This window comes from Entelurus aequoreus, linkage group LG01, assembly GCF_033978785.1.
Source record: "Entelurus aequoreus isolate RoL-2023_Sb linkage group LG01, RoL_Eaeq_v1.1, whole genome shotgun sequence".
In the NCBI taxonomy this organism is placed as follows: domain Eukaryota; kingdom Metazoa; phylum Chordata; class Actinopteri; order Syngnathiformes; family Syngnathidae; genus Entelurus; species Entelurus aequoreus.
The window spans coordinates 4,103,077-4,130,107 of NC_084731.1; the positions used below are offsets into that span (position 1 = coordinate 4,103,077).

Here is a 27,031-nt window from a genome sequence, read left to right on the forward strand (position 1 = left end):
TTGAGCAAATTGGCTATTTCTAGCAATTTATTTAAGTGTGTATCAAACTGGTAGCCCTTCGCATTAATCAGTACCCAAGAAGTAGCTCTTGGTTTCGAAAAGGTTGGTGACCCCTGGTCTAAGATATGAACTGTGACTCTTTTCACCCGTTTTTTCATTGGATATACTTTACCCGTCCAAGCTCCTTGTCCTCCAGCGCCAACACTCCAGTGCTTTCAGTGAAGAGCTTCACTTTAACGGCAGGTAAGGGCTGTGTAGTTGTGAAGTCCCCCTGGGTTCCCCAACTAGACACACATTAGTCAATAGGTTAGTACTGCAACAAAGAGGACTGGGATTATGTCCACATAAATACGGATACTTTTTCTGTGCTTTTTGGTCTCTTGTCCATACATAAACGCATGTGTTTGTCCTTAACAAAATAATAATAATAATATTTTTTAGTTTTTTTGTTTTTTGTCATTAAAAAATACAATCATGCGTGCTTACGGACGGTATCCCTGCAGACTGTATTGATCTATATTGATATAGAATAGAATAGAATAGAATAGAATAGAATAGAAAGTACTTTATTGATCCCTGGGGGAAATTCAGCACCACAGTTCGCTCACAATAGACAATAATAATTATTAATAATATAATATAATATATCAATCAATCAATCAATCAATGTTTATTTATATAGCCCTAAATCACAAGTGTCTCAAAGGGCTGTACAAGCCACAACGACATCCTCGGTACAGAGCCCACATACGGGCAAGGAAAACTCACCCCAGTGGGACGTCAATGTGAATGACTATGAGAAACCTTGGAGAGGACCGCATATGTGGGTAACCCCCCCCCCCCCCTCTAGGGGAGACCGAAAGCAATGGATGTCGAGTGGGTCTGACATAATATTGTGAATGTCCAACACATCAGCGAAAGTCCAGTCCATAGTGGGGCCAGCAGGAACCATCCCGAGTGGAGACGGGTCAGCAGCGTAGAGATGTCCCATCTGATGGACAGGCTAGCGGTCCACCCCGGGTTTGGAGCAGAGTAGAAAAGAAAAGAAAAGAAACGGCAGATGAACTGGTCTAAAAAGGGAGTCTATTTAAAGGCTAGAGTATACAAATGAGTTTTAAGATGAGACTTAAATGCTTCTACTGAGGTAGCATCTCTAACTTTTACCGGGAGGGCATACCATAGTATAGGAGCCCGAATAGAAAACGCTCTATAGCCCGCAGACTTTTTTTGGGCTCTGGGAATCACTAATAAGCCGGAGTTCTTTGAACGCAGATTTCTTGCCGGGACATATGGTACAATACAATCGTCAAGATAGGCAGGAGCTTGACCGTGTAGTATTTTATACGTAAGTAGTAAAACCTTAAAGTCCCATCTTAGGTGCACAGGAAGCCAGTGCAAGTGAGCCAGTATAGGCGTAATATGATCAAACTTTCTTGTTTTTGTCAAAAGTCTAGCAGCCGCATTTTGTACCATCTGTAATTTTTTAATGCTAGACATAGGGAGGCCCGAAAACAAAACGTTACAGTAATCGAGACGAGATGTAACGAACGCATGGATAATGACCTCAGCATCGCTTGTGGACAAAATGGAACGAATTTTAGCGATATTACGGAGATGAAAGAAGGCCGTTTTAGTAACACTCTTAATGTGTGACTCAAACGAGAGAGTAGGGTCGAAGATAATACCCAGATTCTTTACCGAGTCGCCTTGTTTAATTGTTTGGTTGTCAAATGTTAAGGTGGTATTATTAAATAGATGTCGGTGTTGAGCAGGACCGATAAACAGCATTTCCGTTTTCTTAGCGTTGAGTTGCAAAAAGTTAGCGGACATCCATTGTTTAATTTCATTAAGACACGCCTCCAGCTGACTACAATCCGGTGTGTTGGTCAGCTTTAGGGGCATGTAGAGTTGGGTGTCATCAGCATAACAGTGAAAGCTAACACCGTATTTGCGTATGATGTCACCTAGCAGCAGCATGTAAATACTAAAGAGTGCAGGGCCAAGAACCGAACCCTGGGGAACTCTGCACGTTACCTTAACATAGTCCGAGGTCACATTGTTATGGGAGACACACTGCATCCTGTCAGTAAGATAAGAGTTAAACCAAGACAAGGCTAAGTCTGTCATCCCAATACGCGTTTTGATACGCTCTAATAAAATATTATGATCAACAGTATCGAAAGCGGCGCTAAGATCAAGAAGCAGCAACATAGATGAAGCATCAGAATCCATCGTTAGCAATAGATCATTAGTCATTTTTGCGAGGGCTGTCTCCGTAGAGTGATTTGCCCTGAAACCGGATTGAAAAGGTTCACAGAGATTGTTAGACGCTAAGTGTTCATTTAGCTGCTGTGCTACAATTTTTTTGAGGATTTTCGAGATAAACGGAAGGTGGGACACCGGCCGGTAGTTTACCAGGAGATCAGGATCGAGGTTAGGTCTTTTGAGTAGAGGATGAATAACCGCTTTTTTGAATGCTAGGGGAACAGTGCCAGAGGAAAGTGATAAGTTTATAATATTTAACACTGATGGACCTAATAATACAAAAAGCTCCTTGATAAGTTTCCCAGGAATTGGGTCAAGTAAACATGTTGTTTGTTTTGTCCCATTTACACATTTGGACAATTCCTCAAATGTTATTTCATCAAAGAGAGAGAAACAATTTTGGGGGGCGGTATCCGTCGTATATACAGTCGTATTTGTGTTAATAGAACCCAGTTGTAGCTGAGATGCATTGTCTTTAATCTCTTTTCTAATGACTTCAATTTTCTTATTAAAGAAATTCATAAAGTCATCTGCTGAGTGGGTGGAGCTACTGGGAGGAGTCCCTTGTTGGGTTAGCGATGCTACTGTACTAAACAGAAATTTAGGATCATTTTTGTTGAGGTGGATGAGATTTGAGTAATATTTAGCTTTAGCTGAGGTAAGCATGCGTTTACAAGTTATTAAACTATCACACCATGCTTGATGGAAAACCTCAAGTTTAGTCGCACGCCATTTGCGTTCCAGCTTTCTACATGATAATTTCTGGGCTTTAGTTTCTTCTGTAAACCATGGGGTACGCCTTTTAGGGGCCCTTTTTAGCTTTAGCGGTGCTACACTATCAATGGTGTCGCGCAGGGCGTCATTAAAGTTGTTAGTGAGGTTATCAATAGAGCCCACATAATTTGGGAATGGTGCCATTACCGAAGGCAGTAGGTCAGTAAGAGTCGTCGTTGTGGCAGCATTAATGTTGCGGCTGCTATAGTAGTTATTATTATTATTATTAGTTTGTTGACAATGAGTCAGAACTTCGAATTTTATAAGGTAATGATCGGACATTACTTTAGTGTACGGGAGTATCGTAACTTTAGAGTTAGTGACACCCCTGACAAGCACTAGATCTATCGTATTACCGTTGCGATGCGTGGGTTCATTTATTATTTGTGTAAGACCACAGCTATCAATTATAGTCTGGAGCGCCACGCATGGCGGGTCCGATGGGGTATTCATATGGATATTAAAGTCCCCCATTATGATTATATAATATATATATATATATAATATATAATATATAAATAATATAAATATATTCTACATACACTCTACATTTAAGTGCAGTCAAGGAACATATGTATTATACAGTCTGATGGCTGTCAGTATGAAGGACCTCCTGTGTCGTTCCGTGTTACATTTTGGGAGTCTGAGCCTTCCACTGAACGTGCTCATTCTCTCTGCAAGGTCCGAGTGTAGTGGGTGGGAGGTGTTGTCCATAATGGCTAGGAGTTTTGCTAAATTTCTCCTCTCTGACACCACCGCCAGAGAGTCTAGCTCCACTCCCACCACGTTACTGGCCTTCTCTACCAACTTGTCCAGTCTGTTTGCGTCCCTCGCTCTCAGCCCGCTGCCCCAGCAGGCCACAGCGTACAAGAAGGCGCCCGCCACCACCGACTCGTAGAACATCTTCAACATCTTTGTGCAGACGTTGAAGGATCCTAGCCTCCTGAGGAAGTAGAGGCGGCTCTGTCCCTTCTTGTAGATTGCCTCAGCGAGTTTTGACCCATTCAGCTTGTTGTCCATGTGTACACCGAGGTATTTATAATCCTCAACCATGTCCACATCGACCCCCCTGATGGAAACAGGGGTCGCCAGAGTACTCCTCCTCCTTCCCAGGTCCACAACCTGCTCCTTGGTCTTTGTCACATTAAGCTGGAGGTGGTTCTTTCCACACCATGTGACAAAGTCCTCCACCAGTGCCCTGTATTCCTCATCATCACCATCCTCAATACACCCCACTATCGCAGAGTCATCAGAAAACTTCTGAAGGTGGCAGGATATATATATATATTGTGGATAATGCATATGTTTAAGAGCTATTTCTTTATTCATAATCATGTTTGAATCAGCTCATATTTTTTCCTTAATTTTACTCTGTATACTAGTTTCTCTTTGTCTTCAGATTGCCTGTTTAGGCAGGGTCGTAAACCATCAGGAATGTGAACACAACCCCCAAGTCTCTCTTCTTATCAGTGTTGAGAGGAGGGGGGGGCAGATGGGGGCTTTCTTTGTGTGAAAAGAGTTGCTTTTACCTGTGGAATGCCAGATCAACTTGGGCTACGCATTTGTATGTGTTGTTCGAGGCTGGTCTCTATTCTCAAATATTTGACAATAAATTACAAAATACCTATACTGTGCTTGGTGTATATTCGAGATCAGTTTATGTGTCATCTAAGGAACTTGGGACTGACCAGCGTTTTACATCCCACTTGGAGGAACATCTGGTCAAACGCAACAATTTGGGGGCTCGTCCGGGATGACACGCTGACAATTGGACCTTCTCTTGCAATCTTCTGGACAGACTCACATGGCCAAAACATAATTCAAGGTAAGCAGAACCTTTCTTTTTAGATAAAATCTGCATTAGGAGTCTGCCCAGAAGTCTGTAAGTTAAACACTGCTTTGTACCCCAGACACAGAATGGTGATTTTGATAGATTGATTGCATTTTTGCCGAGCCTGCCATTGCATTAAAATTGTAAATAAGTGGTCAACTCACGTTATTGTGTCTCGATTACCGTGACGGGCAGTTTCATTGACGAGTGAACTAATAGTTGGGTGTGGCTCACCCTGGGTAGTTGGTCGCCGCCTAAAAGAGTAACGGGTTGGATGCCCATCATATGGTACAGTAAATACTCCCTGGTTGTAAGATCCCTGTTGACATTTTTATGTGCACACATATTAAGGATGGGTTGGAGGCCATTTGTAAAATACAATAAATACTCCCTGGTTGCGAGTTCCCTACGGCATTAACGTGTGCGTTAAAATTAAGAATCGTACGGGAGGAGGCCCTTCTGTACCATATGATAAATTCCACAGCTGGAGGCCATTTGTAATAAATACAATAAAGATTCCCTGGTTGTGAGGTCCCGGCGACACTTTAGTGTGCGCTAAAATTAAGGAAAAATAGACACAATGGACAAGGAGTGTGACAGACAAGAATGTGATGACGGCTGGGGAAAATGTGATGAATCATTACTGTTTAATAATCAATTGAATGCACTGTTGTCGACAATGGAATTAGCAGGTAGAGTTTAAAAAGAAAAATAAAGAAAAAAAGAAAAAAAAAAAAAAGAGAACGTTCCTTGAAAGGGTTAAGAGGGAGTTTACAATACTCGAAAAGTTGTGAACTCAAACGTCTGGTAAAATAAAAAATAAAATAAAAAAGTAACTGGAAGTTTTATGGTAAAGTGAAACGCAGAGAGAGTGCTTACGTGTGCGTGTGTGTGTGTGCGTAGGGCTGTAGGCACTTGCTTGTGTGTGCGTGAGTGCTTACACGTGCATGTGTGTGTGTGCGCTGGTGAAAATGGTCAAGAGAAAAAAAAAAGAGCAGGATTGGTGCTCGAGAATTTAAGAGTTTAGCGTATGATAAAAGTAAACGGGGATTACGTGGAAAAACGAAATGCAGCAAAAGAACAGATGATTAATGAGACAAATATGACAGATGGATTGATTGGTCTTTTGCCTGCCGCGCATGCGTAAGACAATTCAAACGACCCGCCCAGACTTTGACTAAGCCACCGCCCTATGACGTAAAGCCGGAGGCGTCTTTATACCCACTTTTGACAGTCACAGGAGGAGCCCTGGTGGTCGAAACAGAAACAAAGCTCTCTGGTCCACCCCCTACTACTGTGACAAATGAGGGCGGTGCTCACACAGCCTCTCTAAGATTGAACCCTCCTCCAAAACTAACGCTGTCTCCTGAGTGTAAATCACCTCTGGTGCCTAAGCCCCAAAATAACAGCCACCCAGCGGAAAACCTCCCGAATATGCCTAATCTTACTAGACAGCAGATAATGCATGAGTCAACGCAAAACTCCTCACTTTACACGCCAGACCATTTTGTTGCCATAAACAAATGCCCTCCCCCAGTAGATGACAGTCTCTCACGTGCACATCAGACATTCTTGAACAACACACAACAGAGCCAGACTTTGTGGTCTCCTGTAACTGTTAATGGCTCAATGGAAGGCTACATTGACCAACACCCACATGAACCACATGCATACAACACACGCTTAAAAAAAAAGCTGGAGGGACACGCATATCCACTTTTTCCTGATAATAGCGGCAGATTCCAATATAAGCCTTTTGCTGTTGCAGACATGCAGGCCATTGTTGACAAACTCCCACCTGTGTCTGAAGGTGGGAGTCTTTGGCTCAACACATTAGACAAGCTAACAGCAGGATACACTCTCTCCGTAGCAGACTCTTGAAGCATTTTGTATCGTTGTGTTTCCACACAAGATGGCAAAAATACAGAACAACAAGCAGGATTAAAGGCTGAATCTTCGACCTCACCGATAACACCATACGTTACAAACATAGCTACTGCTATGCGCAGTCTCTTTCCTCAAGATGAGGATGATAAGGCTAATGACAGAGCAGCAAGGAAGCAACTCCTTAATTTACAGATCGCTGAAGATAAAAGGTCAAAAGAACTAATTAGTAAAAAATCAGCTAGGGATATTCAGCACTGGGTGACCTTGCTTTTGAGTTCCAACAGGTGGAGGAAAGAATCCTCAACAGACGTGCGACCAGACGGTTGGACTCGGGTGGTGGACAACACGATGCTTCAAAGCCAGTCCGGGGTGGAAACTGTTTCGGCTGTGACCAGCCTGGTCACTGGAGTCGTGACTGTCCGAACATTTCCGAACAGGAAATGTTCCGTAGTGCCAACAAAGGAACACAAAAGCGTGGCAAAGGACGCCCACCGCAGGAGCCCCAGCAGGAGATACAGACTGGCCCCCTGCTGGACATGAGTGTCAACGACAATGTTATCAGTTCGTGATTGACACTGGCGCCACCCATTCGATTCTGAATGCAGAGGTACCAAAGAAACTGTGTGCTTCCTCTTTAAAGGTTGAAGGCTTCGCTGGGGTCACAACAAGGTTACCTGTCACCAAATCACTTCCGGTTCAGATTGCTGGACCTCCTTTACAGACTGTACCCTGACATTCAATATCGCACAGAAGGAACCTTCCTGGTGTTACCTGACGGCTCAACCACCCAGCTGCGACACCACTACCAAGGCTCCTCCATGAGCTCATACCACAGCCTGAAACAACAGGAATGGCTGACATCCAACTGCTCTAACAGTGAAAACCCTGACTGACTGAGATGCTTCCGTGTGTTCTGCCACCCGACTCGCCATATGTTATGATCACCAGTTAGACACTCATACCAGGAGACCTTTGACTCCTTTGTATATTTATATATGTTGGAACTCATGGTGTGGTTGCTCATGTTGACCTATCTTTGCAACAGCTAGCATGATATAAGATGGACACAATTGATGTCCCACATTGTTCCCTTGCTCTCTCTCGCCTACAAAACCAAAGAACTTAGGTCCAATGATAAGACACGGCGTAGCTGCCAAACATTACACCGACACCCAAATACCACATTTTCAATTGTTTAGGTTTAGCCCATGGTTATGTTAAACACATAACTATGGGCTGCACTTTAGACACCTGTAGGCTACGAGGAGCTAGCAGCTACACAAAGTTGCCATGGCAGAAGTCTGATAGAAAGTATTCAGTAACAAACGTGTCCGCATCATTCAACTTTCTACAACATGAGCTTGACTTAATGAATTATTGAGGCCACCAGGTGTGGTAAAATTTCAAAATACTATTGATAAAGCATCCGCCATACGGGTAGTATTTTTCTAGTATTTGTGACAATATAAAATATAAGCATATTTAGTGGAGTTTGAGTTATTTGTGATATTGCTAAGGGGTCCCCTACCCTAACAACACCCCCCAGTGGACCACAGAGGCTAAAGAGACTATCATTGACCTCAAACATGACTTGTCCTCCGCTACTTGACTATTAGCTGACCTTTTTCTTAGATGTTTCTGAAAGTGATAGTATGACTAACACAGTCCTTTTTCAGAAACAGAAGGGGGTGAGTGAGGGTGGATACAGACTCCTGGAACAAAATCGACAATAATCAGACTCTGACACATTCCATAGTTTTAACATTTTTCCCGTGGGTAAGAAGTTATAACTACATTTTAATTTGAAAATAACGATTTTACACATCGATAGTAGTTAAGTAGATCAAATTTAGAATAGGGAGGAGGTGAGGGTGAATCATGTATAGTCTTTGATTTCACTGATATGATCAATACGGTACAAGGGAAAAGGTACGTACTGACTTGTGTTGACAATTACAGTGGTTGGCCGGAAGCAACAACAGCCTCAAAAGAGGATGCAACATCAGTAATTAAATGACTTGTGAATGACCTAGTACCCCGACATGGTTTCCCCAAAAAGATTAGGTCAGACAACGGCAACCATTTAAAAAAAAAAAAAAAAAAAAAAAACTCACTTAGCCTTGGTCGAAAAGGCTTTCGGACTAGAACACAGGTTTGGGGTACCATCCTGAGTCCCAAGGTAAGGTTGAAAGGATGGACCAGAACATTAAAAACTAATTGGCTAAAATCTGTGCACAGACCAAATTTAATTGGATTGACATGTTGCAATTAGCGTTAATGATCATTCGAAGGTCCGTGAATAAAACTGTTTTACCGCCCTTTGAGTTTTTTCACCCTATGAGCTGCATACAGGTCAGCCCAGGACCAGCAGCCGCCATGGAAGGAGGACTCAGCGTAAAACCAAAATGGTATTTTACACAAAAAATGCAGAATTTGTGTGCCAGTTCTTCTGTACAGATAAGAGGATGACAGCCCGCCACTCCAGATTCCCTTCCGGCCGCTGAGAGGGTCAAGATCTAGTTCATCAAACGCAAGTGGACGGAGCCCAGGTGGTCCCTTCAAGGTCGTGGAACGGACGTCTCACGCCCTTCGACTAGCTGGAAAAGGGGACACCTGGTACCACCTCTCCCTCTACACTCCTGCTGAAGAACCTGACAGATTACCAGCGGATGTCATTGCTGACATCGCCACTACATCTGCCCCACTCGACCCCCCCAGCAGCGCCTTTTGAGCCTGAGGCATCTGAAGAAGAACGGGAGCAGAAAACGACTCATTTTTAGTGTGTGTGTTAACGAAGTAACACACATAAGGGGTGATTGTGCTAGTAACCTCTCCCCCTCTAGGTCATAGAAGAGCGAGGCTTTAATTACACACACATAATCCTACAGCCCAGAAGACGACGCTGAGAGAGAGATTTTCTACCTATATTACTCTTTTTAACTTCTATATTGTATATCCTTATTTGAGACCAGCCTTTATACTCAAAGTTATCCAATTTCTCTTGCTTGTTTTCAGCATAACTACATGTGTCGTTACATTAAGTGAAAAGTTTGATGTTTATCCCCGTTTTGTTACCTAAATTACTCTGATATTGACAGACGAAAGGCAGGATGTCACACCCGGTAGTGTTCCCTGACGGACTGGTGCTTGGGCGTGTTCTACTGTTTTTGTTTCTCAGTTCATCCTTCCTGACGACAGTGACTGACAAGTGTCTAAGAACAAACAGCGGACTTTAAATAGACTGGGTCAAAGGGGATAGCAAGACTTATTTTTTGACCTGTGCAGTGTGATTAATTACGGGGGACACAATAGCTATTACCGTGGTAATAACCTCTATATTTGTTACGACTCAACCCTGAACCATTGGTGTCGGATGCAGACAACATACTATGGTAAGTGGTGCCCATCGTCCCTTTTATGTTGTTTTGGGGGTTGACCTGACTGATACAGACTCTAAAGGAATCATTAAAATTAATGTCCTTGAGAGGGCGTTAACTACCTCTACACCCTCTGTAGCACCTAAAGTACCACCCCACCTTGGTGGTGTTTCAAAGGCTCTCACATCTGTGCGTGCTAATGACATCACCACCGAAGGCCTGGTAACTTTGACCTTAGGAGCGGGTACAGGTAAACCTGTGGCTCAGGTGGATGCCAAAACCTGGGTGACTGTGTTGCTTGTTCCGCTGGACGTCCTTTTCCCCACACTTACCCCGCCCCTTTTAAGTTGACTGACATAAATGGCTCAAACTGTCTTATTTCCTTGTTCTCTGAACCCACGCCACCAGGGTGCGATTTGTTGGCTAGTGTGTACCCTTCTGTTGACAATGCCACCCGACTTCTTCCATTTGTGGCCCAAAAGCTGAATTACACGTGTTTTCAATTCAAAGGACCCTCTTCGTCCCCCAACAAATTGGGTGACATTAACCCTTCCTGGTGCACCACACTGATAGATGGCTCAAGGATAGGCCCTTGGGCACGAGCTGACTTATTCTGGTATTGTGGGGAGCACAGATTGTACATTAGAATCCCAACGTTATCCGTAGGGCTTTGTGCTATGGTTAGACTGGTGACCCCACTCACCCTAGTGGGTACCAAATTAACTCCCCTTGTAACTCCTGTCTCAGCGGCCTCTCTAACTTCTCGCCGACGCCGCCATGTTTTATCTCGGAGGAGTGTAAAGGGCTCCTTTGATCTGATGAGAAACCCTGATGGTGTTTACTTTGATGCAATTGGACAACCAAGAGGGGTCCCCTCACAGCACAAATTGTGGTGTGAATCCTGTGCAGGTTTCGAGAACCTTCCTATCATTGGTGCTATTTTCCCTGTGACTGCTACTAAAAATGTAGAACGCATTAACTATGTTTTTTATAATCTGTTGAGACTGACCAACCTGACTCGTGACGCCGTTGAGGGACTTGCTGAACAACTTGCCCCGACCTCCCTCATGGCCATCCAGAACCGCATAGCCCTTGACCGCATCCTAGCCAAGGAAGAAGGCGTGTGTGCAATGTTTGATGACCAATGCTGTACCTTCATTCCTAACAACACTGCACCAGATGGCTCAGTTCAGAGGGCCTTAGAGGGCCTCCAGGCCCTGCCTAAGAACTTACTGAAGTTTCCGGTGTCTCTGACCCCTTTAAAGATTGGCTTCATAACACCTTTGGCAGGTGGTCTGACCTAATTAAGTCGGCCCTGGTCTCCATTGGAGTTTTCTTGGCCGTCATAACCTCATGCGGATGCTTTATTGCCCCTTGTGCTAGGTCTCTATGCACCCGCATCATTGTTAGAGCTGTCAAAGGTCAACCCCACCCTGGTTCTGGGCTTGCTATGTTACTGAAGGGGGTCAAGCATAGTGGTGACTTTCAGGGACCGTTAGTTTCCTTCCCTGACAATGACGACATTGACGTTGACTCCCTCCTTCTCTCTCCCATGTAACTATGGTTTGATTGTTTATCGATAGCTTGCTCGAAAACCAAAACAGCACCTACTTTAATGTAGGGCGTGCTTTAGAGGTGTTGCTCTCGTAGGAGAGATCTTTTGGATAAGATCTGAAGGGGGATTGTGGATAATGCATATGTTTAAGAGCTATTTCTTTATTCATAATCATGTTTGAATCAGCTCATATTTTTTCCTTAATTTTACTCTGTATACTAGTTTCTCTTTGTCTTCAGACTGCCTGTTTAGGCAGGGTCGTAAACCATCAGGAATGTGAACACAACCCCCAAGTCTCTCTTCTTATCAGTGTTGACAGGAGGGGGGGCAGATGGGGGCTTTCTTTGTGTGAAAAGAGTTGCTTTTACCTGTGGAATGCCAGATCAACTTGGGCTACGCATTTGTATGTGTTGTTCGAGGCTGGTCTCTATTCTCAAATATTTGACAATAAATTACAAAATACCTATACTGTGCTTGGTGTATATTCGAGATCAGTTTATGTGTCATCTAAGGAACTTGGGACTGACCAGCGTTTTACATCCCACTTGGAGGAACATCTGGTCAAACGCAACAATTTATATATATATATATATATATATATATATATATATATATATATATATATATATATATATATATATATATATATATATATATATATATATATAATGTAGGAACCAGAAATATTAATAACAGAAAGAAACAACCCTTTTGTGTGAATGAGTGTGGGGGAGGGAGGTTTTTTGGGTTGGTGCACTAATTGTAAGTGTATCTTGTGTTTTTTATGTTGATTTAATAAAAAAATAAATTATTATTATTTTATTTTTATTTTATTTTTTATTTATTTCTTGTGCGGCCCGGTACCAATCAATCCACGGACCGGTACCGGGCCACGGCCCGGTGGCTGGGGACCACTGATCTAGACCACAAGGAAGTGTTTTAAATTTAAATCTAAATAATCATATGTCTCCTTTGGAGTTTACAAACACAGGGAATCATTCCCTGGACACTGGAGGACGTTTAGGGTAAAAACTAAAGAGTTTAAATGAGTAATACAGATTGTGTTTACTATTTTGAACAATAGTATGTAAAAAGAGAAAATAAGGAACTTAAATGTTGTGTTGATATTGTGTAACTGTCAATAGAATGTACCATAAATAAATTAAAACAATTACAGTTAATACATGTGATTGTTATCGGCCGATTTCACTCATGGGATGATCTGTATCGGAATCGACAGCATAAAACCCTGATTAGAACATCCAAATCTCTAATATATAAACAAGAGACTGTGTGTAAATGTGTTTTTATGCATGTTTTGTTTAAAAAAGTGAAACTTTTGAGAAAATGTACTCCTGCGGAAATAAACTTTTTATTATTAATATCCAAGTTCAAAGGATTGATATTTATAAACTGACTGAAAATAGCTCTGTGAGAAATTCATTGTAAATTTTTGCTTTTTTGCCTCAAAAAATGTAAGTACTGGGGTCAACAAAAAGTGATCTTGAATGGCATTAGTTCAATGCATGCTGTAAAAGGATGGTTCTGTGTGTGGAACACTTGCGTGGGTTTAGATGCCTCGGCCTGGTCCGTCTGCAGTTTGTGTCCTCCTTCTACTTCCATGGTGCAGTAAACTATTCTGTTTGGAGCCAGTGACTTAAGACCGTGCACCTCCATGATGACCACCTGCAACACACCAGTAAAACCTCAGCTAAACACAACTTTAGAGGAAGTCAAGTCAATGTATTTTCAACTTACAATAAACAGGAAATATTAGTAGTTAAGGTATACAGTAGAGATGCAGTATATATATTAGTAGTGCTAAAAAAATGGATTTAAGTCCAAATTGCGAATTGTATTTATTCTGATTCTAAATTGATTCATAATTTTTGAGAAACGATTTATTGGAGAAAAAAAGGTGCAAAATATATATACACTACCGTTCAAAAGTTTGGGGTCACATTGAAATGTCCTTATTTTTGTAGGAAAAGCACTGTACTTTTCAATGAAGATAACTTTAAACTAGTCTTAAATTTAAAGAAATACACTCTATACATTGCCAATGTGTTAAATGACTATTCTAGCTGCAATTGTCTGGTTTTTGGTGCAATATCTACATAGGTGTATAGAGGCCCATTTCCAGCAACGATCACTCCAGTGTTCTAATGGTACAATGTGTTTGCTCATTGGTTCAGAAGGCTAATTGATGATTAGAAAAACCTTGTGCAATCATGTTCACACATCTGAAAACAGTTTAGCTCGTTACAGAAGCTACAAAACTGACCTTCCTTTGAGCAGATTGAGTTTCTGGAGCATCACATTTGTGGGGTCAATTAAACGCTCAAAATGGCCAGAAAAAGAGAACTTTCATCTGAAACTCGACAGTCTATTCTTGTTCTTAGAAATGAAGGCTATTCCACAAAATTGTTTGGGTGACACCAAACATTTGAACGGTAGTGTATATATATATATATATATATATATATATATATATACATATATATATATATATATATATATATATATATATATATATATATATATATATATATATATATATATATATATACTGTATAAATATTATATTAATTAATTAATAATTTTTATTTTTTTAGCAATTATTTTTAATAATTAATGTTTGGATTAAAACTTTAAACAACTGTTATTGATCTTATTATTATTATTATCATTGATAGTGTACTTTTTTTTTTTTTAAGTATTGCATTTCTATGTCTTCTCAATTGCTTTTTAAATTAATTGTAAAGCTGTGATTGGGTGGGAGTTGGGGTTGCTTTATTTTCTTTTAATGGATTGATTAACATTTGATTTTTGTAAATAAAATTAAAATTAAAATTAAAAAAATTATAAGTTTTTTAGGCCGACACTGCGTACACTGGTAAGTCATACGTCAGCAGCTAAGAGGCGCTTTTGTAGCCTGTAACCTGTTCTGAAAAGGTTTAACTATAATTTATATACCAAATAATATATTACGACAATCGTGTTGAATTGAGAATCGTTTCTGAATCGAATCGCCAACCCAAGAATCGGAATCAAATCAAATTATGAGGTGCCCTAAAAATTCCAGTTATATATACAGTATGTACATACCTATATATATTAGGGGTGTTAGGATTGATCGATATATCGATAGATCGATTTATATTTCTAAAATTCAAGTATATGGAGTTGTCCTCGGCAAGTATGCCTTCCAGAAAATAGGTATTGATCAAAGATCATTGTAAAAAAAAATCGATCAAGTTTATTGATATCAGACAAAGAAAAACACAAGAACAGCAGACTTTATATGAAGTGTATCACTTTTAAAAATGAAAACGTTAAGCGTTAAGTCTATTTGCCTGTCTGTGGCGTCATCACAAAAAAAAAGGCGAATGGTGGTCTGTAGGTCATAAGAAACGCAAATGCCTCAAGACAATAATATACGTGATGTGTGTGTGTGCCTTTAAAGGGTGGTGCTGTTGTGTGTGACGTGTGCAAGAGTGGCAGAGTTATCAGGGTCGCACGAGAGTTTGGGTGTGTGTGTGTTAAGTGTCTGAGTGTGAGTTGTGGCAAACAGCAGCTCTTGTATAAGAGTCTTTTGACTCCCTGAGTTTGTTACCACTTGTTAATAAAGCATTTCAGAGTGTATCTTCAACTGTATCTCTTCTTCTCCACAACAGGGCATTACAATATCAAAAATTACAAGACGAAAACTTTCAGCTACCGCACGATTGCAAAAGCCACAAAGACAAACGAAACAACACAATAATATTAAGCAGCAACATAACTTTAAGCCACAAAAGACGCGACCGACAAAACAGAAGTGACAGCAGAGCAAATTACCGCGAGGTACCGACTTCCAAAACACAAGGGGAAGTAATTTCATCAAAAACAAATAAATACAAGATATTGATCAAGGAGTCTGTGGAAATTAGGAAACGAGGGGCCAACAACATCAACAGGGATAAGTGGAGACATATACACAGTCGTGGTCAAAAGTTTACATACACTTGTAAAGAACATAATGTCATGGCTGTCTTGAGTTTCCAATAATTTCTACAACTCTTATTTTTTTGTGATAGAATAATTGGAGCACATACTTGTTTCTCACAAAAAACATTCATGAAGTTTGGTTCTTTCATGAATTTATTATGGGTCTACTGAAAATGTGACCAAATCTGCTGGGTCAAAAGTATACATACAACAACATACATGATACATTTTGGTGATGTAGAAAAGTTACAATCAAATCAAATTAGCTTCATGGGATGGCCTCTTAACATCATGTGAGTGATTATGATTGACAACACCTGTTGACTTCTCTGAGCCCATTTAAATAGGGCTCATGTGATGCAGTCATTAGACTCGGAAACAAAAATTTAGCTGTTTGGCCACAATACCCAGCAATATGTTTGGAGGAGAAAAGGTGAGGCCTTTAATCCCAGGAACACCAATCCTACTGTCAAGCATGGTGGCGGGGCCTGTTTTGCTGCCAATGGAACTGGTGCTTTACAGAGAGTAAATGGGACAATGAAAAAGGAGGATTACTTCCAAATTATTCAGGCTACCAAAAGCGCCTTATTGCAGTGAAACTTGCCAAGGGACATGTAATCAAATATTAACATTGATGTATGTATACTTTTGACCCAGCAGATTTGGTCACATTTTCAGTAGACCCATAATAAATTCATAAAAGAACCAAACTTCATGAATGTTTTTTGTGACCAACAAGTATGTGCTCCAATCACAAAAAAATAAGAGTTGTAGAAATTATTGGAAACTCAAGACACCCATGACATAATGTTCTTTACTAGTGTATGTAAACTTTGGACCACGACTATATATATATATATATATATATATATATATATATATATATATATATATATATATATATATATATATATACACTACCGTTCAAAAGTTTGGGGTCACATTAAAATGTCCTTATTTTTCAATGAAGATAACTTTAAACTAGTCTTAACTTTAAAAAAGTACACTCTATACATTGCTAATGTGGTAAATGACTATTCTAGCTACAAATGTCTGGTTTTTGGTGCAATATAGGTGTATAGAGGCCCATTTCCAGAAACTATCACTCCAGTGTTCTAATGGTACAATGTGTTTGCTCATTGGCTCAGAAGGCTAATTGATGATTAGAAAACCCTTGTGCAGTCATGTTCACACATCTGAAAACAGTTTAGATCGTTACAGAAGCTACAAAACTGACCTTCCTTTGTGCAGATTGAGTTTCTGGAGCATCACATTTGTGGGGTCAATTAAACGCTCAAAATGGCCAGAAAAAGAGAACTTTCATCTGAAACGCGACAGTCTATTCTTGTTCTTAGAAATGAAGGCTATTCCACAAAATTGTTTGGGTGACCCCAAACTTTTGAACGGTAGTGTACATATATGTATGTATATATATATATATATATATATATATATATATATATATATATATATATATATATATATATATATATATATATATATACAGAGAGAGAGAGAGAGAGAGAGAGAGAGATGGGAATCTTTCGGCACCCTCATGATTTGATTTGAGATTAACACAATGAGTCAGCAATGAGTCAGCATTCCAAATTTTGGAGCTTAATCACCTCCAAGGTGAAGGACAACACCACGTCGGATTTGGATAGGGTGTTCTCGTCCTCCTGGCCCATGTCTATTATAGATGTGTTGTGACCTCGCTTCAGCTTCTGCAGTTTAAACTCTCCTCCTTTGGACACCGGCATGCTCTCCAGGTTGGCCATCAGCAAGTTGACAGATGAGCGCATCTCTTCGATGAACAAGGACTCCATCTCTCTGGACGCAAACCTAGGGAATCTTCCGCCGAGCTGCTTAAACCAGGAAGTCAACATATTGATTAGACGTTTACAATAACCTAATTGGAGACAATATATGGATTGTACCTCCAGGACTTTGCGGGCGTTTTTCGTGATTGGTGCGGCCTGAAATGCCTGAATTTGTGAAAGCTTTTTCACAAAGTTGCAACAAAAAATGCAACGTTTTAAGGCTTATTTGTTTTCTACAACATTGAATTAACTCGCAATTAATATCATTTGTTATTGTTACCCACATAGAGCTTTGGGCGGCATACAAAATTAATAAATAAAGAAAAAATTAATGAAGCAATTGTACACCAAGACATGGGTCACACACCGAGGCATATTCGGCTCGATCTAAACATTCGTAGAACAAAAAGAACACAAATAGAGACATTCGTGAATCGAGGTTTCACTGTACATTTAAAGTTAAAGTTAAGTTAAAGTACCAATGATTGTCACACACACTAGGTGTGGTGAAATTTGTCCTCTGCATTTGACCCATCCCCTTGTTCACCCCCTGGGAGGTGAGGGGAGCAGTGGGGAGCAGTGGGCAGCAGCGGGCAGCAGCGGTGCCGCGCCCGGGAATCATTTCTGGTGATTGAACCCCCAATTCCAACCCTTGATGCTGAGTGCCAAGCAGGGAGGTAATGGGTCCCATTTTTTTTTAGTCTTTGGTTAACTACAAAGTGTTTAAACAGAAGGCTTAGCGCTATAAACATAAACCGGAAGCAGGTCAACAATTGTGCCGTTTGAGCAATAAAGAGTTGATATATTGTTACACATTGTTGTTTATGCTTCGTCTACACAAGAAAAAATCATACGTTTGATGTGCACGTTAAGAGCCGCTCAGAGACAAATTTGATTGTCAAAAACGACGCTGATTGGTTTGGCTAAAATGTTTGACTAAGTTGGGGCTTTGGAGAAAGTTGTGCCACATTATTCACAAGGTTTAGTTGTATTTGCTTGAATTGGCGTGATCACAACTCCGAGAAGGAGTGTATGTTCTAATCAATATCAATTTTTCTGATTGCTCTTGGTAGCAGCATTTTCTTATAAACAATGTGTCACTATGTGTCACTATGGTCATTCCATTCAATTGTAAATGTACGCTTACACGGGCGATCTGGTCTGCCATTTGTAACCTTCCATCCAGTTCTCTTCTGATCTGGGCTGCCTGTTCATCAGGGTTGTCCAGCTGGGGGAAAATAAGAGATGAAGACACTTTTTATTCATATCATGAACATGCGAGTCCAGTCAGTCTAAAGTGTGTCCAGGTTCATTTCTATTTGCAGATGAGATGGTAATTTTGGCTGACACTTTCATTCATTGTGAGGCTCGTATCCAAATGTAAAGCTACCTCAAGTGGAGGAGCTTAAATGCAATTTTCTTTATCCATCCATCCATTTTCTACCGCTTATTCCCTTCGGGGTCGCGGGGGGCGCTGGAGCCTATCTCAGCTACAGTCGGGCGGAAGGCGGGGTACACCCTGGACAAGTCGCCACCTCATCGCAGGGCCAACACAGATAGACAACATTCACACTCATATGAGTTGCAATTTATCAATGATATTCTCTATAAAAGGATCAATAAGCCACTACAACATAGCTTTTATTCAGATAGGAGTTGTAAATGCTAGTAAGAGAAGGAAAGGGAAGGATGTGTGTGTACAGTTGCCATAGAAACCACTTTGAAGCAGATCAAAGCTGTTGGGAGTGTCCATGTATTCAGCTCTGTATGAAGAAAAAATCCCAAACTAGGCCTAGGCCGATAACAAATTTTGCTGGATGATATGTTGACCTACAAATGATTGCCTATAAACATTATACTGAGACCAACTTAACCGCTGATGTGATAATAATGCAAATATACCCTTTCAAATGCAATAAACTTGTATTTCTGGTCAATTTTAACATTGTAATTGGAATGTAAACTTCGAAAAGCTGTCCACTATGTTCTTATTGTAGTCATTAATCTTGACTTTCTCATTTTTATTCATAAAAAAAATCTGCAAATATTGTTGGATTATTTTTTGTTTCATAGGTTTTTTAAATATATTGTTTTATATATTATACTTCTTTATGATGTTCCTGATCAATTTGAATGGATTCTTTATTGAGTTTATTTAATCTTATTTTTCAGCATAAAATGGTTCAGTCGGTCAAAAAAAGTTTGTCCTGTAGTTTAAAAAAAATTAAAAACATTTCAGGCAAAATTATGCACTTTTAATATTTTCTGTTACACACAAAAAAAACAATGTTAATTAAGTTATTCTTTGTTGTGAGTTGATCTGTACTACTTTCATATTTGTTGTTAACCTTAATATTAATTAGGAAACAATGTTATGCTAAGGTGTACTTATTACAATTTTATTGACGAATGATACTATTTATAGTCGCGGCAGAGAGTGGGGAGAGAGGCCGTGAAATGTTTTCTTCATCTTAGGGGGGCATCACAGAAATTAGAGATTCAATGCTATACAAGGGTTAAAATGGACAGAATGAAATTATTAAATACATTTTAAATAATTACTTAAATGTGTCAATTAAAATTGCAATCAAATACATAAATGTATAACTAAATGTATAAATATTTACGTTAATGTAAATTGTAAACATGCATTTATTTAAACATGCCATTAATTATTTCACAATTTAAATACTTATTTTTCATTATTGAATTAAATATTTCATAACTGTCTGTCAGGACTAGGTCTTTGGCGTGGTTTGCTCTCCCGTGGTGCAAAAGAATTGGAACGGACGTGGCGTGCAGGTAAAGACATAGTTTAATTATTACTATAAACTCAAACAAAAGGTACAAACAAAAGGCGCTCACAGAGGAGGTAACAAACTTGGCTATGGCAAAACAAAAAGCGCGCACAAAGGCGGAAGTAAAAAACTAGACTATGAAACAAACAAAAACTTACGTGACAAGGAACTGTGAACATGGCCTGAATGTATGATGTCGCCAGCACGAACAACAGAAACAGAAAAGCCTATATAGTGACATGATAAGTGAAAACAGGTGCGTGACTAACTGTGAACAGGTGCGTGACATGACAATGTGAAAACGTGAGACAGGTGTGTGTGACTCCAAACGTTGAACAGGTGAAACTAATGGTTGCTATGGTGACAAACAAAACCAGGAAGTGAAACAAGGAACTAAGGAAGTGTCCAAAAAACAAAACAGCACATGGCCAAACAAAAACATGAACACAGACATGACAGAACCCCCCCCTTACGGACAGATCCCAGATGGCCAAAAACAAAAAACAGGATCAAGAGTCATGGGAGGGGGGGAGGGGGACATGGCGGTGGGTCGCCAGACCAGGTGTCCCCGAATCCACCGGGGCAGAGTCAGGTGGCGACGGCGGGTAGACCGCCGCTGAACCTGACGAGGTGGGCGACCTGGGAATGGCCACATTCGTGGCAGACGAGGAGGTCGGCGCACCTGGCGTGGCGGACGCCCATGGAATGGCCACATCCTTGGCCGACGAGGAGGTGGGCGTGTTGTCGTGGCAGGCGGCGAAGCTTGGCGTGGTGCGTCAGGCGGCGAAGCTTGGCGTGGGGGGTCTTTGTCTTGGCGTGGGTGGTCTTGGCCTTGGCGGTCTTGGTCTTGGCAGCGTGGGTCATGGTCTTGGCAGCGTGGGTCTTGGTCTTGGACTTGGTCTTGGACTTGGCGTGGTTGGTCTTGGTCTTGGACTTGGCGTGGTTGGTCTTGGACTTGGCGTGGTTGGTCTTGGTCTTGGACTTGGCGTGGTTGGTCTTGGACTTGGACTTGGCGTGGAGGGTCTGGGTCTTGGTCTCTTGGCGGGTCTTGGTCACATGGCGGGTCTTGGTCACATGGCGGGTCTTGGTCACTTGGCGGGTCTTGGTCACTTGGCGGGTCTTGGTCTTGGCTTTGGTCTTGGCGTGGGGCAGCCACGGGCGGCACTTGGCGGCGTGGGGCAACCACGGGCGGCACTTGGCGGCGTGGGGCAGCCACGGGCGGCACTTGGCGGCGTGGGGCAGCCACGGGCGGCACTTGGCGGCGTGAAGCTGCGACTGGCGGCACTTGGCGTCGTGAAGCTGCGACTGGCGGCACTTGGCGTCGTGAAGCTGCGACTGGCGGCACTTGGCGTCGTGAAGCTGCGACTGGCGGCACTTGGCGTCGTGAAGCTGCGACTGGCGGCACTTGGCGTCGTGAAGCTGCGACTGGCGGCACTTGGCGTCGTGAAGCTGCGACTGGCGGCACTTGGCGTCGTGAAGCTGCGACTGGCGGCACTTGGCGTCGTGAAGCTGCGACTGGCGGCACTTGGCGTCGTGAAGCTGCGACTGGCGGCACTTGGCGTCGTGGAGCAGGTACTGGCGGCGCTTGGCGTGGAGCAGGTACTGGCGGCGCTTGGCGTGGAGCAGGTACTGGCGGCGCTTGGCGTGGAGCAGGTACTGGCGGCGCTTGGCGTGGAGCAGGTACTGGCGGCGCTTGGCGTGGAGCAGGTACTGGCGGCGCTTGGCGTGGAGCAGATACTGGCGGCGCTTGGCGTGGAGCAGGTACTGGCGGCGCTTGGCGTGGAGCAGGTACTGGCGGCGCTTGGCGTGGAGCAGGTACTGGTGGCGCTTGGCGTGGAGCAGGTACTGGTGGCGCTTGGCGTGGAGCAGGTACTGGTGGCGCTTGGCGTGGAGCTGGGCGTGGAGCAGGTGGATCTTGGCATGGTCGAAAAACTGGTGGTGGCGGCCGTGCTGGTGGCTGTGGCTTGGCGTGACGAAAGACAGGTGGTGGGGGTCGTGCTGGAGGCTGTGGCTTGGCGTGACGAAAGACAGGTGGTGGTGGTGGCCGAGCTGGAGGCTGTGGCTTGGCATGGCGATGCTGACCCACCCCACCTGAACAATTCCCAGCCCTAGCCCCCCCCTCAAGGAGCGGATCCCAGACGCGCTCCCCGCGGTCTGGAACCGTCTTTTGGGGTGGGCGGAGGGGGTTCAGGAGGAGGGCAGAATCCTCCCCTCTAAATTGTCCAAAATGTCTTTCTTCTTGTACCTGGGATCTTGTGGGTGAAAAAAAAAAGTGTGACTTGGGCGTGGCTTGAGTCCTGGGGGGCGGGGCATGGAATTTGGGTGGCTTGGATTGACAGGATCTGATTTCTAAAAACATGTCCTGGTAATGTCTTATCATGTTTTTAGAGTCTTTGGCTGGAGGCGGATGATCAAAAGAAAAAGAGTTCAGAAAAAAAAAATCCTGGTCTGTGATGTCATTTTGGAGCTGTGGAGCTGGCAGCAACCTGCTTCCGCCCGGAGTGGGAGGAGCCTGCGGCAGCGCCGCATGCTGTCCGCTCGCCTTCCCTGATGTCTTTGGTCTGGAGCGGCGCTTCCAGGACTGCGGTGACGCAGCGCCATCCTCGGACCAACTGGAGCTCAATGGCACCAGATTTCCATCTGGCCCCCACATCAGGTCTCTGCGCTTACCGGAGGAATAACGTAGCGTCTCTTCCTCCATCGCGCGGAGGACCTCCCACGTTGCCTCGTCAAAATTGTCCAAATTTTTTGCGGGAGAGCTCTTATGCTGGCGACATCTGTCAGGACTTGGTCTTTGGCGTGGTTTGCTCTCCCGTGGTGCAAAAGAATTGGAACGGACGTGGCGTGCAGGTAAAGACATAGTTTAATTATTACTATAAACTCAAACAAAAGGTACAAACAAAAGGCGCTCACAGAGGAGGTAACAAACTTGGCTATGGCAAAACAAAAAGCGCGCACAAAGGCGGAAGTAAAAAACTAGACTATGAAACAAACAAAAACTTACGTGACAAGGAACTGTGAACATGGCCTGAATGTATGATGTCGCCAGCACGAACAACAGAAACAGAAAAGCCTATATAGTGACATGATAAGTGAAAACAGGTGCGTGACTAACTGTGAACAGGTGCGTGACATGACAATGTGAAAACGTGAGACAGGTGTGTGTGACTCCAAACGTTGAACAGGTGAAACTAATGGTTGCTATGGTGACAAACAAAACCAGGAAGTGAAACAAGGAACTAAGGAAGTGTCCAAAAAACAAAACAGCACATGGCCAAACAAAAACATGAACACAGACATGACACTGTCAACGTATTGTACTGTGTTGCCCATTACAGCAACGCAGCAGTACAGCAACACTTTGGTGCAAAAATGCAAAAATCGTTCCTAAATTACAATCAGCCCAAAACCTGACTTAAATTTTTTAAGTTGTTTTTATTGATATTAATGCCTGTGCTGTCCAATTATTATGTTTTAAATTCAAATTAATCACCGTTTTGAATTTAGATTAATCACAAGTTATTATTTCCTTACATAATTTAATTAATTAATAAGATATAATATTTGGACACAAATTAAATTTTTTGTCAAAATGTGACATTTGTTTTTTTAAATATTGTATTTAAATCCATGTCATTTATTTGTTCAAAACGTGATAATAGTTGTATCTTAAAGGCCTACTGAAACCAACTACTACCGACCACGCAGTCTGATAGTTTATATATCAATGATGAAATCTTAACATTGCAACACATGCCAATACGGCCGGGTTAGATTAGTAAAATGCAATTTTAAATTTCCCGCGAAATATTCTGCTGAAAACGTCTCGGTATTATGACGTTTGCGCGTGACGTCACGGATTGTGCGGACATATTGGGATACCATTGTGGCCAGCTATTAAGTCGTCTGTTTTCATCTCAAAATTCCACAGTATTCTGGACATCTGTGTTGGTGAATCTTTTGCAATTTGTTTAATGAACAATGAAGACAGCAAAGAAGAAAGCTGTAGGTGGGATCAGTGTATTAGCGGCTGGCTGCAGCAACACAACCAGGAGGACTTTAAGTTGGATAGCAGACGCGCTACCGTGAGTATGCAGCTTTGGCTTTCAAACATTTAAACGCTTGCCCGTACGTGCGTGCCGCTATGTGCATGTCACGGATGTAACTTTGGGGAAATATATGTGCTGTATGAACTTTACGGAGGTGAACGGTACTTTGGGCTGTGGAATTGAGTGTGTTGTGCGGGTGTTTGAGTTGTATTGGTGGGTTAAATGGACAGGAGGAGGAGGTGTTTGTTAAGCTGATTAATTTGTGGCATATTAAATATAAGCCTGGTTGTGTTGTGGCTAATAGAGTATATATATGTCTTGTGTTTATTTACTGTTTTAGTAATTCCCAGCTGAATATCAGGTCCCACCCGCCTCTCACAGCATCTTCCCTATCTGAATCGATTCCACTGCCCTCTAATCCTTCACTCTCACTTTCCTCATCCACAAATCTTTCATCCTCGCTCAAATTAATAGGGTAATCGTCGCTTTCTTGGTCCGAATCGCTCTCGCTGCTGATGGCCATGATTGTAAACAATGTGCAGATGTGAGGCGCTCCACAACCTGTAACGTCACGCTAGTTCCGGTACAGGCAAGGCTTTTTTTTTTAGCGACCAAAAGTTGCGAACTTTATCGTCGATGTTCTCTACTAAATCCTTTCAGCAAAAATATGGCAATATCGCGAAATGATCAAGTATGACACATAGAATGGACCTGCTATCCCCATTTAAATAAGAACATTTCATTTCAGTAGGCCTTTAAGTCCAGTCAGGATGTATTTTGGAGTGAAATTCGCCAGCAAGCACACTAGTCTGAGTCCCCTCACTCATCTTTGCTCTGGCATATACATTGACCTAATCAATGACCGTTTAATCTTTTTTGCGTAATATGTAAGCATGATTAATGTGTTTTATTTGTGTGATGAATTTTTGACAGCCCTAATTATGGTATAAAATATTTATATTTTTTCCCACCCCTAGTATTAAAAAAAGTCAAAGATGCATGAATAATTATGTTATGAAGAATTTAAATATTTTCACTTTAGCAGGGGTTTCATTCTCGCTGTTTCAGGCACAGACTAGTTCACTTTTCCAAAGGCTTTTGATGGCTGCTGAGTCCCTACCACAACCCTAATGGCTAAAAGCCATCTGATGAAGGAAGTACGCCCACTTTGCTCTTCCATCACAACATATCCGCTGCATTGGTCTGCAATTGAATTTGTTTTCTGGTATCAGTCGTCATTTCCATAACAAGACATCCCTCCCTTTGTAAAACCTATGCTCTGTGAATATTCTGCTTGCTAAAGAGAGATGTGTTTCTTTCACAACTCCACTGGCTGGTTGGCAGAATAGCTAAGAGTTCATGTGTTTATATTATACAAGTATAGTGAACTAATGGCCAATAGAGCTGGGTTAGGGCTTTTGGAAAGTCGGCTCTGTTCATTTCCAAAACCAGTTCTGATTTTTTGGGAAAATTCAACTTTCAGCTATGAAGTCAGGTGACAGAAGTGGTCCCTCTTCAAAGTCCATCCACTTTGTTCGGTGCACCTTTGCCACTGACAATAAACCAGCCATAGAGCATGATGCTGCCCAGTAAGAGCCTCACACTGACTATTTAAAAAAACAAACTTGTTGTCGATTTGGATAAATACACAGCGTGCACAATTATTATGCTGGTTGTATTTTTGACGGTTCTTGTGTTTTTTGAACAACTAACTAATAAACTAATAATGATCAAATATAAATATAAAAGAGCATAAATCTAAGGTTGTGTCTTTCTAAAAGGAGAATGGCACTTTTTTGTCATCCACAATGCTTATGTGAGACAAAAGCACACAAGTATTTCCCTTTTCTGTGCCTTCTTGATAATAATTTTAAAAAACCGCTAGCACGAGGCGACTAACAATGCAGGTAATGGTGATTCTACCCTATTTTTCGGATTATAAGTCGCAGTTTTTTTCATAGTTTGGCCGGGGGTGCGACATATACTCCGGAGCGACTTATGTGTGAAATTATTAACACATTACCGTAAAATATCAAATAATATTATTTATCTCATTTGCGTAAGAGACGAAGCAAATGTCTGCAATCGTCACACACGTCAGCAATCGTCACACACGTCAACCAATAAGAATTCGGCGGGGGCGGGTCATGGCAGAAGTACATTGTGCGTCATGGCAGAAGTGCATTGTGGGTCATGGGATGCTAACTGCTGCTACATCCGTAGCTATTAAAATGGATTATTTCAACATTGGTGGTAACTTATAAAAACTGAGAAGGGCTGAACTAAAATGACACCAAAAGGAAATCATATACTGCAGATTACAAGCCGGACGTAGCAGAAAACGGTGACTGAGCAGCAGAAAGAAAGGAAACGGCGCATACCAGAGGCGACACCGGGAAGGAAGATTTCATCGGATTTCGAGATCAGGAGTGACAGATTGTTTGGTAAACGTATAGCATGTTCTATATGTTATTAGTTATTTGAATGACTCTTGCCATGATGTGTTGCGTTAACATACCAGGCACGTTCTCAGTTGGTTATTTATGCGTCATATAACGTACACTTATTCAGCCTGTTGTTCACTATTCTTTATTTATTTTAAATTGCCTTTCAAATGTCTATTCTTGGTGTTGGATTCTATCAAATAAATTTCCCCCAAAAATGCGACTTATAGTCCGAAAAATA

General features: G+C 41.9%; 1 protein-coding gene across 4 annotated transcripts in view; it reads right to left on the bottom strand.

The window, feature by feature from the left end:
* The window catches only part of LOC133647083 (calcium-dependent secretion activator 1), a 316,166-nt gene that overhangs the window by 236,152 nt on the left and 52,983 nt on the right, over window positions 1-27,031 (bottom strand). For 3 of the 4 annotated variants that reach the window (XM_062043199.1, XM_062043182.1, XM_062043172.1), the window contains exons 4-7: window positions 18,647-18,727; window positions 17,305-17,544; window positions 13,254-13,375; window positions 173-284 (exon numbers count right to left, since the gene is read on the bottom strand). In XM_062043199.1, the coding sequence (XP_061899183.1) occupies window positions 173-284; window positions 13,254-13,375; window positions 17,305-17,544; window positions 18,647-18,727 (555 nt within the window). The remainder of the gene's footprint in view (window positions 1-172; window positions 285-13,253; window positions 13,376-17,304; window positions 17,545-18,646; window positions 18,728-27,031) is intronic. The other variant, XM_062043190.1, reaches the window with a different exon arrangement.